Genomic DNA, 16,170 nt, shown 5'->3' on the forward strand with positions numbered 1-16,170 from the left:
ATGTAACCTAATCAAAAATCGTTAAACTCGATTAATGTTGTCAAGTTTTTATGTATATGACTCAATAGCATGGTGCAATTCAATACTATGGTCTAGTGAATGATGAGTTCATTACCAATTCATTGTATAATAAATAATAAAAATAAAATTCAATAACATGGTTTGTCTATTTATTGGATAATCATTAGATGACTAAACGATTTTGGGATTTGATTGGTATCTGGCAAATTTGATCATTGAAGGGTGACCTTCTGCAGGATAGAAGGAGGAGCCCTAAAGGAAGAATAAGAAGGTTACTAGTATTCCTCATTCTGCATATTCACTAAACATCACAAGTCAAGGATGTTTTTTTTTAGTAGGTCCTTAGTGACATTCATGTTATGATTGTGTCGAGCTAGCTGTCCACGAGCGCTATTTCAACTGTTGTACCATTGTACAAGACTCTTGCTCAAATGGTGGATATGCAAGTAATGATAACTCATATGCCTTTCTATATCTCCATTCTAGGAGTACAACAATACATCCCACTTCAATTTATTTGAATTTTGCCACTTAGCATTATGGTCTAGTGGTATCTCTCTTCACTTAAAAGTGAGAGGTTTTAGGTTTGATTCTTGTTAAATGCGAAGTTGAACCAATTATTATGGCAAACTCATCGTAAGGCTTAGCCCGCTCCTCCACCCCTAAGTGTAAATACTATCGTTTGTTCAAAAAAAAAAATCATTTGAATTCTATGACCTCATATGACGCTGGTAGGGTATATTAACATGAGACATGTGAGTTGTTCTTGTTGAGGAAGTCTTTTTTGTTTTTGTTGAACATTGGTTAGAGGAAGATGGTCAAAATTTTACTATGTTCCGATTTATAATATCTACTGGATAAATGAAAATTAGAAGTGTGGCGAAAAATTCAATAATTAAAGGGAAATAATTTCAGAGAGCTATGGGTTCATGTGGATTTTGGTATAAAATAATTAACATACTTCAAGTAGGATCCAGCATCAAGTAGACACACTAGCATGAGGAGTGAGGTGAGGACCGCTCAAAGTGGATGGCATTGTGTTTATACTATTGAAACTTCTTTGTTTTGAAAGGAAAGAAAAGACACCCATCCAATATTGTTCCCTTGAAGCATCTAAACAAAAGCTGCGCAAGACTTACCATATGCTACTTAAAAAAAAAAAAGAAAAAAAACTAATTAATATGTACTAGACTACCAGTAAGATGCCACACCAATAGTACAATTTATTTATTTATTTAAGTTTTTGTATATATTTTGAAAATCTCTTCTCACGAGTGTGACACATGGTGCATAAGATTTTGCTATTATTGTTTTCACATGTTGCAGTCATGGAGGATCGGTTGAAAATGAATCCAACATTGATGAGAAGAAAAACTTTGCATGTGCTTATAAGTAGTTGGACTATTTCCCATATTGCCAATTGGTTTTATTATGGGACCCCAATTTCTTCAAGGTATCAGACCAAGTCGTTCCACATGTGAAGCCAAACGGTCATACGCGCATATTCCCAATTGGTTTTATAGTGAAATCCCAATTTCTTCAGGATCAACTCCTCAAGTTTAAGGAACCAAGTAATATTCACTAATCAATTCGGATCGTCGCCAATTTTGACAAATTCGACAAAAAAAAGTAGTAATATTCTCTTTGCTATTAATTCCACTCTACAAGTAACAATTCTACAATTCCAGTTGAGACAACTCTTTTCCAACTGATCTAACTGCACATAATGAAAGTAGTTTTCGAGTATTCTACCGCTATGCGCTATCAAGTTTGTTTCCTTTTCTACAGACACTGCAATTTCTTGTTTTTGTTGTAAAGAGAGAGAAATATGTATGACAGAGGAGGACCATCTAACATGCTGCTAATAGCCAGAGCATAATCAGAGAAGAAATTGCAATTGTTAGCCAGCTCATGTACGCCAAACCAACTGCAATTTGGTATTTCTGGCATTCCTCTCCGGAATTACAATCACTCAGATCACTAAAGTACAACATGGTTATGCCTGCTGAGGCCGAAGCTGCTGCAAGAGACAATGTTGCTGTAACCTATTGAAACATTCAACGAGTAAGCTGTTAAACCGCAAGCGCTATGAAGTACGAACACAGATTTCATGTAAGAGGAAAACAAAGTCGCGGATTTATAGAGGCTGACCCAGTCTCCAACAACAAAGAGGCTAACCAATACAGGGTTGTGGAGGACCTTCATTTTCACCAAGGAGTATACATCTAGCAGTGCAAGTACTAAACTCCAGATCAGTTGCAGACCCATTGAAGAATTCAGGTAGCTGCAAAATCAGCACTGCTTAACCCAATACCGGACAACTTACGGTCCAAGAAACGCCATGTGATGCATCATAGCTGGATGAAATTGGCATTGCAGTATAGTGGCAGCGACTCAATTATATGGCCTAGAAACTCATAAGTGCTTAATTCTATCAACCAAAAGAAGCTGAAATCTGAAACTTATATAATCGAGTTACGCAGAATTGAGCTGATAGCAACCAATTCAACAAGGCCAATGAAGATATTCTAATAATGCTAATTGACTTCTCATGTCATATTAAGGAAATAGTCAAAACTTCAGCAGAGGAACTTCCCAATTCCTTCTGCTTACATTTAAATATTTACGTATCCCGAAAGTGTGTCCGTTCAGTTGACTCATTCTCTATAAACACTACAGTCTAGCCAGAAATCTGTTCTTCTGCAATCAAAATCTAATAAGAAATCAGTGATTTGAGAAAGAAAAATACCAGAAAGCGGTGAAATTGAAGAAGCTGGCAGTGGTAGCCATGAAAGCAATGGACCCGGCAGCAAAGACGCATTGGGAAATCCTGAGAAGAAGGCCAGTCAAAGTCCCGGGCGTCCCAGGAAAATCCCTCATCTGATTATTCCTCTTAAAACCCGGAAACGTATCGGATTCTTACTGGGTCAGAGAAAAAACCCCATGTTTCCTCACGTAAAAAACTCATCACCCAGAAAAGAATAAGAAGAAAGCTCACCAACCCACTAGTCCTTTCCTTTCAAGAACCCAAGAATCTGTTACCCGGAAAAGAATTGGGGTAAATTCCAACTGGGTGAGTTTGATTGTTGTGAAAAGTGAAGAACTTGGACTGCAATTTACAACAGATAAAAGCGGAAGAAAGAGTTGAAGTGAACGAATCAAGAAAAATGGCTGAACAAAAATGGGATTCCCAGATTCTTTCTCAACCAACATGCTTACGATCAAATAGCGTCGGCAAATCTGGCATGCTTCACCCATAATCAAACTGATTGTTTCCTCCGTACGCGCCATAAGGCGCGTAGATGCCACCGGACCTATCGAGTTTGACCCGACCGGACCTGCCGATCTAATGTATCAACCAAACAAAGCGGCGGAAGCCACACTATATATAAGAGTGTTTTTTTGTTGACCATTGTAAAACAGTGATTATGAGCATCGGAAACTTATTTAATGACAATTAGTGCATGCTCACCAAGTAACAGTAATTATTTCTCGAATATAGACTTTGATCAATCAGACGCTTTAATAATATAACATGTTGTCACCTGTTGAACTTTGTCAAAGGTGGATCAAGAATTTTATTTCCATGGATGATGGTGTATAAGTTTTTAATATTTTATTTTGAAATCAAAATAACACTGGAAATTTGATCTACTTTCATTCATTTGTATGGCATTTTTGAATTACCGTATTTCATCATGCATTAGATGGGCATCTTGCGGAGTGCTGCGTTGCACGCATATAAATTGAGAAATTTTTTTTATTTTTATTTTTATCTTTTTGAACAAATTGGGAAATTTTGTTGAACATCTGGTGAGCACCACAATAGTCTTATGTAAGGTCATTGCCACCCTAGAAAACCACCCCTCCCCCCGCCCCACCCACCACCACATACAAAATGACCTCCTACATTTGGGTCCCACGTGGGCCTATTTTGGTGGGTCCAAACGCCGATGGTCTCCATTATGTATGTCTCATGTGGATGTTGACGTGGTATGAGAAGTTGTACACAAGAATGACTTCTAACAAAATTGAAAATTCGCAGACGAAAAGATTGGGCTAGTTCAGTTGAGAAGGGTATACAAATTCAGTCCCAACTCTAGGAGAATCTCAATTCAAAGATAACAAAGCCCCATCAAACTTCAAGTTCAACAATCTTATAAAGTTCAACATTCGAACCCCTAAACTACTTCAATTTTATTTTTAATTTTTAATTTTATGCTACATATATAATAGACGTACATGAGGAGAAAATTTTAATTGTGACAGGAACACAAGTAGTACATCATGTGGTTTAATAGGAATTGTGGGAAATTTTATTTTTTAAGTTATTAATTTTTTAGCACACATATCCCATCATTTGTATAATGACACGTGATGTACCACCCTGTGTACCAGTCACATTGAAAAATCTCTCGTATATGAGAGAAAGATGAATTTAGTGTAGGTTATATTATCTTTTGTTAAAAATGAAGATGTAAAATGTATATAGTTTCACTATACATCTATTTGGATGAGGAAATAAACTTAGAATTTGAAAAAAAATGTCAGAATTTATAAATTAAAATCCACAAATTTTCTTGTTAGATTCATAAACATAGAAATTTAAAATTTGTTGATGAAAAAAATTGGAATTATGGGAACGGTGATGACACTGATGGTTGTGGTAATGGTAGTTTTGATTGTGGTGCTGAAGGAATTTTTTTTTTTTTTTTTTAACTATGTGAGATTATTTGAGCAACACATTCATATATATTAACAATTAAAGAAAGTTTGAACTCAAAACAAACCCAAGACCCACGAAATTCAAGGTCTATTGGATGGTGAACCAAGACTCATTGCAAAAATGAAAGAGGAAAGTTTGAGCTTTCGCACCCTTGAAGCTTATCTTTGTTTTCACAACGTAGTCATCTAAGTGGAGGGTCTTCAAGTCCTCTCCTTGCACCTTGGATCTTTGCTTCTTCCTTACTTCTTTACTCCTTGAGGATTGAATGAATATAATCTCCAACCACCAAAGAGATGGCGCCTCTAAGTCTCCACACCAAGAATGTGTGATGAACACAAGATGGACAAATAAGAGAACTTTTGATGCTAGAAAAACTCTGCTAGATGGCCAGCCTCCTTAGAAAGAAAAGAGAGAAAATGTTTCCATCTTTGCCTCAAAGAAACCGTAATGGGGAAAGAGCTATAAATATCTTTTTAAACCCACTCACATTTGAGTGGCAAAATTGAAATTAACTCTCTTCTATAACATGGACAGTTTCCCTTGTCATTGGCCTCATTTCCCATTTTGTCTAAATTGTCATACAACTTAAACATAATGAGCTTTAGTTACCAAAGCCCATTGGGTCTAAAAATTCTAAATAATTTAAAGCCACATATGAAATGTTCATATGATTAATTAACTAATTAATTAATCTTAACCATACTCATTTCATTTATATCTTTTTAATCTCATCCTTACACAATGTATGATTCATTAGGTTAATGAGCGAGGCAGTGGACGATTGTAACTCTTACTAATCAATTCTGAATTAAAACTTACTTTCAATTTTCCCTATGAAGAAAATTAGTAATTTCATTAATGCTTTCCGCAGTGTTAGTTGCCATTAGGTTATACCTCTTCCCATTTATTCGTGCATGCGACCACTTCTCTACTCCCACATCAGCTAGGTATTTTGCTACCAATTCTTTCACCTTCACAAAGTGTGTCAAACTCAGTATAGGAATACGATTTCGCAGCCTTGAGGTAGTGGAAGAAAAACTTGTCATTCTTTCTTAACCGAAGCTTAGCCTTCATATTACCTTTCAAGTGATACATACATAAACCATGTTAAGTGTCTTGAAAAACCTTATTGACGACGTTTAAAATGCTTGTGTTCCGGTGTGAAATTATAATTAAATTTGGTACATTCCCAATCACTTCATGCAGTTGCAGTTAAACGTTGTCGTAACTAAAAGAATAAATTTGTACATTTATTTTTAGTGAGATGCATCAATGGCAATAATTGGATGCATCCATGATAGAAAACCCTTGATTGACTCACCAATTGTGAAGAAGAAGTCCCGAAATTGGTGACCTCCGTCAGTTAGAATTGCAGTCTTGCTACTTGGATTTAGCCTCTCAAATTCAACACAATACGTGGGGAGATTGGCATACGACTCATCGGGTGAATCGCATCAAGATGCAAAAGCGACTGATCTGGCTCAGGATGCTGTCCTATAGATATTTGTCACACCAAGAGTAGTTTTAACATCTCGTATGACATCTTTAGCAGTGTACACAATATTGGGATCGTTGAACTTATTCCTCATCATGTGACCGATAAGTCACGTGTTGACTTGCAGATGACAGTACTTGAACTAAATCACACTGGTGGCGAACTTCATATTTTGCAATCTTAAAATCGCCACTGCCTTTCCGGTATGTAGAAATATGCCAAAGATAGTGGGTATGTAGAAATATGCCAAAGATAGTGGGTATCCTTACACTTGACAATGAGACACCTCTTCTACGATACATTGGCCAGGTACTGAAAATTCCCTTTAATCGCTTTCACTTAAAGCCTTTGGAACAGATCATGCTTGTCGACAAAAAGGTCGCCCATTCTAAAAAACGGCTGCCAATCCGCATTTCCGTCAACACCATAGTTGGGCCTTTTCACATAACCATCATAATTGCCTTAGTATCATAAGGCATCAACATGACATGTTCACTTGTATACTTGTTCACGGCAATTGAATCAAATTCGTAATGCTAGGAATCAAAGTCCACCACGGTAACCCAATCTATGTCATCGCCGTCTTGAAAAGACACCTCTATAATACCCAAAACCCTTACTTTAGGTGCAAAAGTAGACCCTGCATCAGAGCATAATGGGAGGTTAGAGGGAAGTTGGTTCATACTGGTTGAGTTGTCGAGTATCAATACATATATAAGTGTCACCCTCGTAGCAATAACTACCCGGCTATACTCCAAAAACTACTGCACGTCATTATCGTACCGAATCATCACATGTTTATTTGCATTCGACCCCATTGAAACTCAGTAGGCAAGAGTTACCATGTAAATACCACTAGTCGCAATATTCAAAACAATCTCCTCAGAGTCCATGCATTTTATGGATTTAGACACAATAACTCCTTTCTCTTCAGCACCTGCGTACTCCTTTTCATTATCAGATGCAACCCACATTCGATTGTGTCAAATCGTTACAAGTACTTCTCCCATGTTATGTTGCACAAACCTAAAATTACATATAACATACGTGCATCAAAACTAGTGAAAATTCTCGATTGTCATATTAAGTTATAGCCATGCACACCATGTACACCATTTGTAGATAACGAAAAAATTTCCCAAATTTCTACAATTGAACACTTGAAACATAAATTGGAACATACACAATATTCTACCACGTCAAAAATGAAGTTTTTTCCACAACCATAGCCCCAACATGAAACACAAACCCTAACTGAACTTCTATACATGAATTCATGTTACAGACAACCGATATATTCCGTAAATCATTGATATAGGAACTTGGAATTAAACATCATACCTTAGTAGTCTACAAAACCAAGCCAATGCCTAGGGTGCCGAAATATGCTTGCTGAAACTTCAGTGGCCGAAAAAAAACGGAAACTTTTCAGCCAAAATAGGAAAATATGGTACAAACGTGTTATCTTTAAGGATGGAAGACTTTGTTGTGTTTGGTTATGGAAGAATAACACACATAACTCACAGATCTGAGCTCAAACCCAAAAATCCTGACCTCACTCTTCTCAGCTTTTTCTTGACATCCCTGTGTTCAAAATGATAGCTCATAGTTCTAAGCTCAACCCCAAAACCTAGAGTGCAGTCTTCTTAGCTCTCTCTTGACTTCTCTCTTTTCAAAATCAGAGCTCACACATCTGAGCTCAACCCAAAAACTCATAGCTCACAGCTCTCTCCCGACATCCTTCTCTTTGAAATGCTAAGAAAAATGATGCCATCAGTTGTGAGTTTTTAAAATTTAAATGTGGGTATTTTCGTCATTTCACTTTTGTGCAAGGTGTGCATGGCCAGTTTGTCCTATTTTGGTCCCAAGAACAAGAAAATGGCCCTTTATGTCAATTTCCGTATTTGTTTTTGCTTCTAATCTATCACTATAATATTAGTTACATTCAATTGTATCTTAAATATAACCACCACGAGGGACCAGTGGTTGGGGACGAATTCCAGGCCTGTATTCCACACAACACATCCTGAGTTCGATTCCTGCTGCTAGTGAATCAAATGATGGTGGCCAAGGATTGGAATGCATTTATAAGTCTTTCGTGCCCCAAAAGAGGGACTAACGTGACGAAGTCACCAACTAGTTCCCTTTTTAAAAGAAAAAAAATTGTATCTTAAATATGTTTCACTTGAAATTTTTGTAGTCTTCTTAGGATATAGGTAAGTTACAATTAGCCTCAATTTACAATACAGCTTCAAATTTAGACATAGATCTAATTGCTCCATTGTTCAATTGAGTTATGATTCCTAACTCTAACTGCAAAGTTGTATCAACCTTCGCTGTACAACTCTTTCACTAAAGTTGTATCATTTTTAATTTCCTCCATATCTCAAGCACATAATTAAAAACCAAATGGTCCTCCTAAACAATTTCAAGTTTAGTTGTTACTTTTATTTCCGTGTTACAGATTAAGGGTCAAGCACTCTATGTTGAACACTCTGAAACTTGTCATTTGGCATAACCTGGACAAATTTTCAGGAAACTTTAGAAAGTTGGCGACTATATACATACATACACAACGTTACAATAGCAGCAAAAATAATGTATTTGGTAACAAACCTGAAGAAGGTCACCTATATATACTACCAAGCCACCTGAAATTGGGTTCACATTAACCCACTGATTGTCATGAAGGACTTGAAGGCCACCAATTTGATCTTGACGGTGAATAGTCAGGAAATAAGGAACTGAGTGCTTGCTGCTTCCCATTGTTAATTCTGGTTCTGGGCATGCTGGAGAGTAGTGGCACGCACAGGTATAATCTTTAGCACATCCCAATTCCTTTAGGTAGTCTGGTTTGAGCCCAAGAGCCTCCCATAATAATCCAAAAAGTTGGTCTCCCAAATTTATGACATGCTTTGTGTACTCAATTGTTTCATCTCCGTGTATAGGAGTGAGCCAATATGTAACAGATTTTGGGTTAAAAGGTCACAAAAAAATAAAAAATAAAAATAAAAACATTTTTCCTAGTCATCAAAAGTTGAATTGATAGAAGGGTGTGTTAACATAACTATATTATTATAGAGGTGGCTTTGGGAAAGCGAAGCGTTCGATCGCAAAGGGCTCAATATTTGAGGGTCTCTCAAAATTTTTTTGCTATCTAATATAAAACATTATTGTCGCTTAATACTACGGCCTAGTGGTATTCTTTTTCACTTGTAAGTGAGAGGTCTTATGTTTGATTCTCACTAAAGATGAATTTAAACCACATTATTGCTAACTCATTATGAGGTTAAGCGTATTCTCTCTCCTTTGGTGTAGATAATATTATTTGTTCAAAATAAAAAAAATAAAAAACTATATATATATATATATATCATTTGTTCCAAAAAAGCTTGAAGTTCGTAGAAAAAAACATTTTGATGAGCATGATGATGACTCATATCCCAATCAACTCAATAATCAATGGAGAAATAATCTTGGAGTTTATCACTTTTTATATATAATAGATCAAGCTATTGGTTCAGCGAAGAGAAGGTTCAAAAAATATCAAACATATGATGATATATTTGGTTTTTGTTCAATCATGAAAGGTTAAATTCAATGGACAATGATAAATTGAAACATTATTGTTGTCATTTTAAAAACTTTCCTAAGAGAGAGTTGACTTCTTTTATGTTGATGGGGATGCATTATTTGTAGAGTTGAGTCTTTTATGATAGCGTTTGCTAAAAGAAATAAGTCATCCATTGATGTATTAAACTAGTTGAAGATGTTGCATTATTTTTCTACTGCAACCATTGCATACAAATTGTTTTATTGTACCTGTTATCATTGCATTGGGGAAATGAATTTCTCAAAGTTAAAGTTACTAAAATCATACTTTGCGATCAACCATGTTGCAAGAAAGTTTAAATGGGGTTGCTTTGATATCGATTGAAAGGGGTTTTTAGAAAATTTGATTATGAAGGTTTAACTGATGATTTTGCAGCAGAAGATGCACGAACTACCGTCTTTAAGTGAAACTTCAATGCTGGACATTTTGAAACTTTTGTTCATTTGGTTTTTTTAAGATTGAAATGGTTCTTGATTATTTAGTAATATGTTTATTATTATAGCTTTCTTTAAATTCAATGATATTTGAACACTTATAATTAGTATGATTTTTAAGGTTTGTTTCAGTTTCATTATTTCTTTTTAGCTTCAATGCATTATTCAATTTTTTTTTTTTGAAGACCGTCTTAAGAAGGGTCCCATTATAAATTTCGCATAAAGTTGTCGAAATCTCACTAACGTTCGTGCCATCCTATACATATATTAGGACAAACTTCTTAGAGGGAGCTATGTTTTTCAGTTATTGAAACCAATTTTTGATCGTTTGAATACAGCCCTACAATTCTTGTGGGTTAGAAAATCATGTGCATAAAAGGTGCTTTAGATTTACAGTTTGGTAACATAAACATTTTATGTTATGAGACAGTTTAGTAATTAATTAAAACTTCTTTTCTGTTTTTTTTTTTTTTTTTTTTTGTTGAAATGTTTTGCTATTATTTAGAAGAGTTCGAAACTATTACAATAATTCAGATAAGAGGGAAGTTTCGAACCCAAGACACATGGGTAGAATATAAACATCTTATGTTATAAGACAAATTAACAAGATTAACATATGTTGTCGGACAATCGGACAATATAGGATTAGAGTGCATGTATAGCTTGAGTTCAAAAGCGAGGATCAACGGTAAAATCACCACACATAATCAATTTATCAATAAATTAGGCAACCAGTAACCAAAAGAAAATACACCAAATCATCAACGACACAAACAATAGCATTGACAAAGTGACGATGAATAAGTACCTACAAACTGAAGGGAGTTGTTTGGGATCATCAACAGCAGTCCTGGTATAAATCAGAGTGTCCCTCCAATTAGCCGCTCGCGCGTGGTACAGGTCATAGTTACTATTGAATCTGACAGTTTTTGCTCGATCACGGTTATACCAAACTTTCTTGGCATCAAGATCCTGCTCGTTAAACTTGACTACTCCATAGATCATATCTTTCAGTACACTCACTGGGACTCCATGATTGACCACTTGGAAGAATGCCCATGTTTCGGACACAGTCCGAACTTCATCCACAATCTGCTTATGGGTGCCATGGAGATCAATGACTGGAATTTGCATGTTCGGTTCGTAACACATGGCAAACTGGGTGAGCTCATTAGGTGGCCCTATGAATATCTTGGGTACGTGAACTGTGCCGGCATCAACAAGGCCCTTGACACCAGCCATAGTCACATCAAAAGCCTCTTCGGCTCGGTCGTTTTCTCCATGCCCAGTAGCTTTGATATCCATGAACTTTTCAATACTAGAAAACTTGATCAAGTGTGGAAATATTGTCCGGCCCTCTGGCTCAAGTTTTTTAATGTGGAAAATATGTTCCAATTTGCATATTTCCACTAACTAAAACGATTTCACTGCTTCAAATGTTGGACGACTCAGACATATATATTTTAATAAGCAATGACTGACAGTAGCTTTGTCAATAATGGTGTTCCTGTTAGCTTTGTCAATAATGATTGTCCTATTAGCTTTGTCATTATGATTGTCCTACTAGCTTTGTCAATAATGGTGTTCCTATTAGTTACAATTCCAGCAGAGTTTCAACTTCAGGAATCAGATTTTTGATGGGGTTGTAAATACGAAAATCCTGACAAATAAGACAAGAACATGTGTACAAAGTAATTGCATTGTATTAATGAATTTGTAAGGTTACAATATCTGTTTACAAGTTTATTCTGAATCGATCTTGAAAAAATATGTAGATCTGTAGGTTGTTAGTCCAAGGGTCGTGATGACTTGATCTCGGATAAACGGTTATTGCGAGGTTTTGGCGATTTGAAGGATCAGCACAGGTAGTAGTGCTTGATGATTCTTTGAAGGTTTGGCGAAAAACACAGAGAGCTTTCTTTCTTCAAAGTGTTTTGAGGATTTGGATGCTTGAGCTTTGGCAGCGTCTGGATGTTTGAATGATTTATGGATCCCTTTCCTTTGCCTTGGGGGCCTTGTATTTATAGATATTCCAAGCATTGCCTATGGATAGATTTGTACTTGATTTGTGGCTTGATTCGTGATTTATTTCCATTAATCAATCAATAAATCAATTATTTAATTTAAATAAAATCAAATAATCAATCTTGCCCAATTTGGCATTTCTATTTACTTTAATTTAAATTAATTAATTTGTTTAATCTAAATTAAAATAAAATATTAATTTCCACCAATCGTTGACATGTATCCTTGATAACTTGTCTAGTCTTGATAAGTTATATGCCATGTAAGCCCTTGTATGCTACGTAAGCCTTCTCATGTCAAAAATTAATGTGTTTGGGACATATTTATTTCACCGAAAGTTCGAGGTCTACAAATGCCCCCACTTACATTTATTTCACGTGTAGAAGGTGCGTTTTGAAGTCACTTGCATAGTGAATGTATTTGACCACCATGCTTTGAAGTCTCTCAATGTAGATGTCAATTCAAGGGCCATCGAGACTTGATCTTAGATTGGGCTGGAAGTTTCTTCAAGGGCCATAGAGGCTTGGTCTTGAATGAAAAAAAAAAAACACGAGGAGCTTCACGTGGCTGGTGATCTTCAGCTTTGATAGTGGATGAATCGACACGTGTTTGTTGTGCTTGATGATTCTCCATGAGCTTGATGAAGAACACGAGTGTTTTCTTTGACCAAAGAGCTTTCTGGTTTCCCCCAAAGATTTGGCTTTGCTTCATTTCTTTGGAGTCGAATTTGATCCAAGGGTGGTGGACACTTGATCTTGAATCAGACTTGTCATTTCTTCAAGGGCCATTAAGGCTTGTTCTTGAAGGAAATGGTTCCATGAGGAGCTTCACGTGGTAGGCGGTCTTCGACTTTGGTGTGGATGAATTGACACACATTTGTTGTGCTTGTTGAATCTCCATGAGCTTGATGAAGAACACGATTGTTTGGGTATTTAGATTTTGATGTCCAGAGCTTTGACATGTTTCCTTTTGCTCTCCCCTACTTATGAATGGAGTGCCTAGTATCTATAGGCAAATAACTGAGCTTGATTTGAAATACCCAATTGGAGCATTAGGCTCGTCTGACTGCTTTTGTGCCATCCGATATATATATATATATATATATATATATATATATATATATATATTTAAGGTGGGATTTTCTTTCCTCTTAGTGGAGGCTTTGATGATTGCTTGTACTCCAAGTAGTTGTGTGCCTATAAATTGATTAGCATGAATAAACCAAAACCACACAATTCCAGCTCTCCTTCTTGCTTTATGAGAGATTCGAAGGTGAGTTTTTTTATTTTATTTTATTTTTCTCTTCTCTCTTTTTTTTTTCGACTTTTCTCTTCCTCTTCTTTATTTATTTTTTCGACTTTTTTTTTTCATATTTTAAATTTTTTTTCTTAGTTGCTATTTCTGCATTTGTGTTGATTTTGGACTATATAGCTTATGGAGTTTGTTTTTGCTACAAGTTTGTGTTGTTGATCTTTCTTTGCTGCGACAGAGATCACTATTGTCTTGCCATCGCTGCTGCCTAGGAAGATGATGACACGCTGCTACCTGCGAAGATAAGGACTCACCGATGCCTGCAAGGACAAGCCACTGTGACAACAAGCTTGTGATGACGCTGTGAATACAAGTTGTGATGCTGTTGCAATGCCACTATGACAACAAGCTTTGATGCCACTGTGAAGTAAGGACATGCCACTTCCTTCAAGGACACGCCATTACCTGCGAGGATAAGGACATGTCGCTGCCTTCGAGGACACGTTGCTGCGAGGACGAACCGCTATGATGACAAACTATGATGTCACTGTTGCAAGTGTCTCTGCACTTGCACTGCCTCTGGGACTACATTGCCTTGCACTACCTCTATGACCTGCATCACCTCTGAGACTCTTTTATCCACATTGCTCTTGCCGCTTGCTTGTCCACGGAAGATGCTGATGCATTAAAGACATTAAAAGGCTTGCTCAAGATTCAGCAGTACAATATTCAAAGACTTAGTCTCGGAGTGATGGCTTGGTCTTGCATCTTTACCTTAAAGGTTGGAACCCCTATTTTTATTTTGATGTGACTGAACTTGATGTTAAGAGTTTGAGTTGCCTACATACCCTCATTTTAAGGAGGGATCAAGTCATCACGTAGTTTAGATATGTTTGTTTGTTTCTATTTTTCTCTATTTTTTTCTTGTTTTATGTCCAAACTTTTGCTTGAGTCGACCTTTCGGGTTTTCAACTCAACAGACTTTTTTTGTGTGTTCTAACTTTTGCTTGAGTCACCCTTCTAGGTTTTCAACTCTACAGACTTTTTTTCTTCATTTTTTTTTTGTGTCCTAACTTTTGCTTGAGACGCCCTTTCGGGTTTTTCAACTCAACAAACAATTTTTTTCATTTTTTTGTGTCGTACGCAATTTAGGCTCTTGCGGGCCAGGAGCATTTGTGCCTAGTGCAGTTTTAGCTCATGCAGGCAAGGAGCTTTGGTGTGAATTTGTCAAATTATGTTGGAAAGGTGTTCCTCGTAGACTTTATAGCAAGGAGTCTTGATCGATTCATTGAAGAAGTCTTCAGGGAAGAAAGTGAGCATCATGATAGGGGACATACGATTTTTGAGTGAAATTTCATCATCTTCAACACTTTCATGTGGCTCCAAGGGTTGACAAGAGTTCATTTGCCTTCTTTTTGATTGGTCAACTTGCAGATGAAACGTATGCTTCTTGTGCGACTTCCTCGGAATGACCTAGGTTCATCATTCAACTTCATTTGGCTTGACTTGCATGGTTTTAGAGCATGCCCCTAGCGATCGAGGTAAAGATATTGAGTCGAAAGAGCTAAAAGTGATGGTGATATGGTTTTCTCCATCACATCGTCAAGATCTAGCTCGATGATTCATTCTTGGGCCAACTTCATGATGAGATCATTCAGCACGAAGCACTTTTCCATTGGATGATTGATGACATGGTGGTATTTGCAGTATCTTGGGTTGTCCATGCGATTCATCTCTCTAGGCCGCTTGCACTCTTGCAACTAAATCACCTTCTTTTGGAGCAAATATTCCAACATAGGAGCGACGTCTAACTTGGGAAAATGATACTTTTTCTCTTCCACTTCTTTCAGTATGCGTCGTGGCCTTTCTTAGACTTGACTTGACTCAGCCTTCTTCACACCCTTCTTGTCTTGTACAAAGGACTCGAATAGACCAGTGCTTATCGCCATAGACTCCGTGATGGGTTTCTTTGAAGAAGACATCTTGTCACCAACTGTATTATTCATTTCATCGTGGCTTGCAATGCTTAGCTCCATGTCATGAGCTCGAGTGGTTAGTTCTTTAATGGTATGAGGTTTGATCCCTTGAAGGATGTATTGCAAACCCCAATGCATTCTTTGTATGCACATCTCTATGGAAGACATCTCTGAGAGTTGATCCTTCAATTAGGGCTTAATGCATGCCAACGGCTGATGTAGTCGACCGCTCGTTCATCCCTTCATTGCTTTGTGTTGGTGAGCTCCATCATGCTAATAGTGCGACGTGTGATGAAAAAGCGGTTGAAAAATTCTTTCTCCATTTATTGCCAACTGCCGATTGACTCTGGTTCTAGGTTATGTACCAGTCAAATGTGGTATCTCGAAGTAAGTGGGCAAACTACTTCACGTGGTAATCGACATCGGTACCAGCGTTGTTGCATGTCTCAATGAAGTGAGCGATGTGTTGTTTAGGGATGCAATTTCCATCAAATTGCAAGAATTTGAGAGGTTGGTACCCAGTTGGCATTCGAAGATTATCAAGTTTCTTCATGCACGTCTTTCTCCTCAACGGTTTTTGTCAACATCTCGATTGCTTGAGCCATTTAAGCTAGTTGTTCATCAACAGA

The 16,170-nt window shown here is 36.9% G+C and overlaps 2 protein-coding genes across 2 annotated transcripts; both read right to left on the minus strand.

Moving 5' to 3' along the window:
• Positions 1-1,649: 1,649 nt before the first annotated feature.
• On the minus strand, positions 1,650-3,323 carry LOC103942545 (CASP-like protein 5B3). The gene is made up of 3 exons (XM_009352732.3): positions 2,771-3,323; positions 2,173-2,305; positions 1,650-2,066 (listed from the first exon to the last, which is right to left on the minus strand). The coding sequence occupies exons 1-3, from the start codon at positions 2,899-2,901 to the stop codon at positions 1,872-1,874; spliced, it is 459 nt and encodes a 152-aa protein (XP_009351007.2). The 5' UTR covers positions 2,902-3,323; the 3' UTR covers positions 1,650-1,871.
• Positions 3,324-8,745: 5,422 nt separating this feature from the next.
• On the minus strand, positions 8,746-11,683 carry LOC103942546 (1-aminocyclopropane-1-carboxylate oxidase homolog 1-like). Its single transcript, XM_048584627.1, has 2 exons — positions 11,099-11,683; positions 8,746-9,181 (listed from the first exon to the last, which is right to left on the minus strand). Exons 1-2 carry the CDS (start codon positions 11,592-11,594, stop codon positions 8,799-8,801), a joined length of 879 nt encoding a protein of 292 aa, XP_048440584.1. The 5' UTR covers positions 11,595-11,683; the 3' UTR covers positions 8,746-8,798.
• Positions 11,684-16,170: the final 4,487 nt, after the last annotated feature.

This window comes from the organism of the source record quoted next, unplaced genomic scaffold (assembly GCF_019419815.1).
Source record: "Pyrus x bretschneideri cultivar Hongxiangsu unplaced genomic scaffold, Pyrus_bretschneideri_v1 Contig21, whole genome shotgun sequence".
Lineage (NCBI taxonomy): Eukaryota > Viridiplantae > Streptophyta > Magnoliopsida > Rosales > Rosaceae > Pyrus > Pyrus x bretschneideri.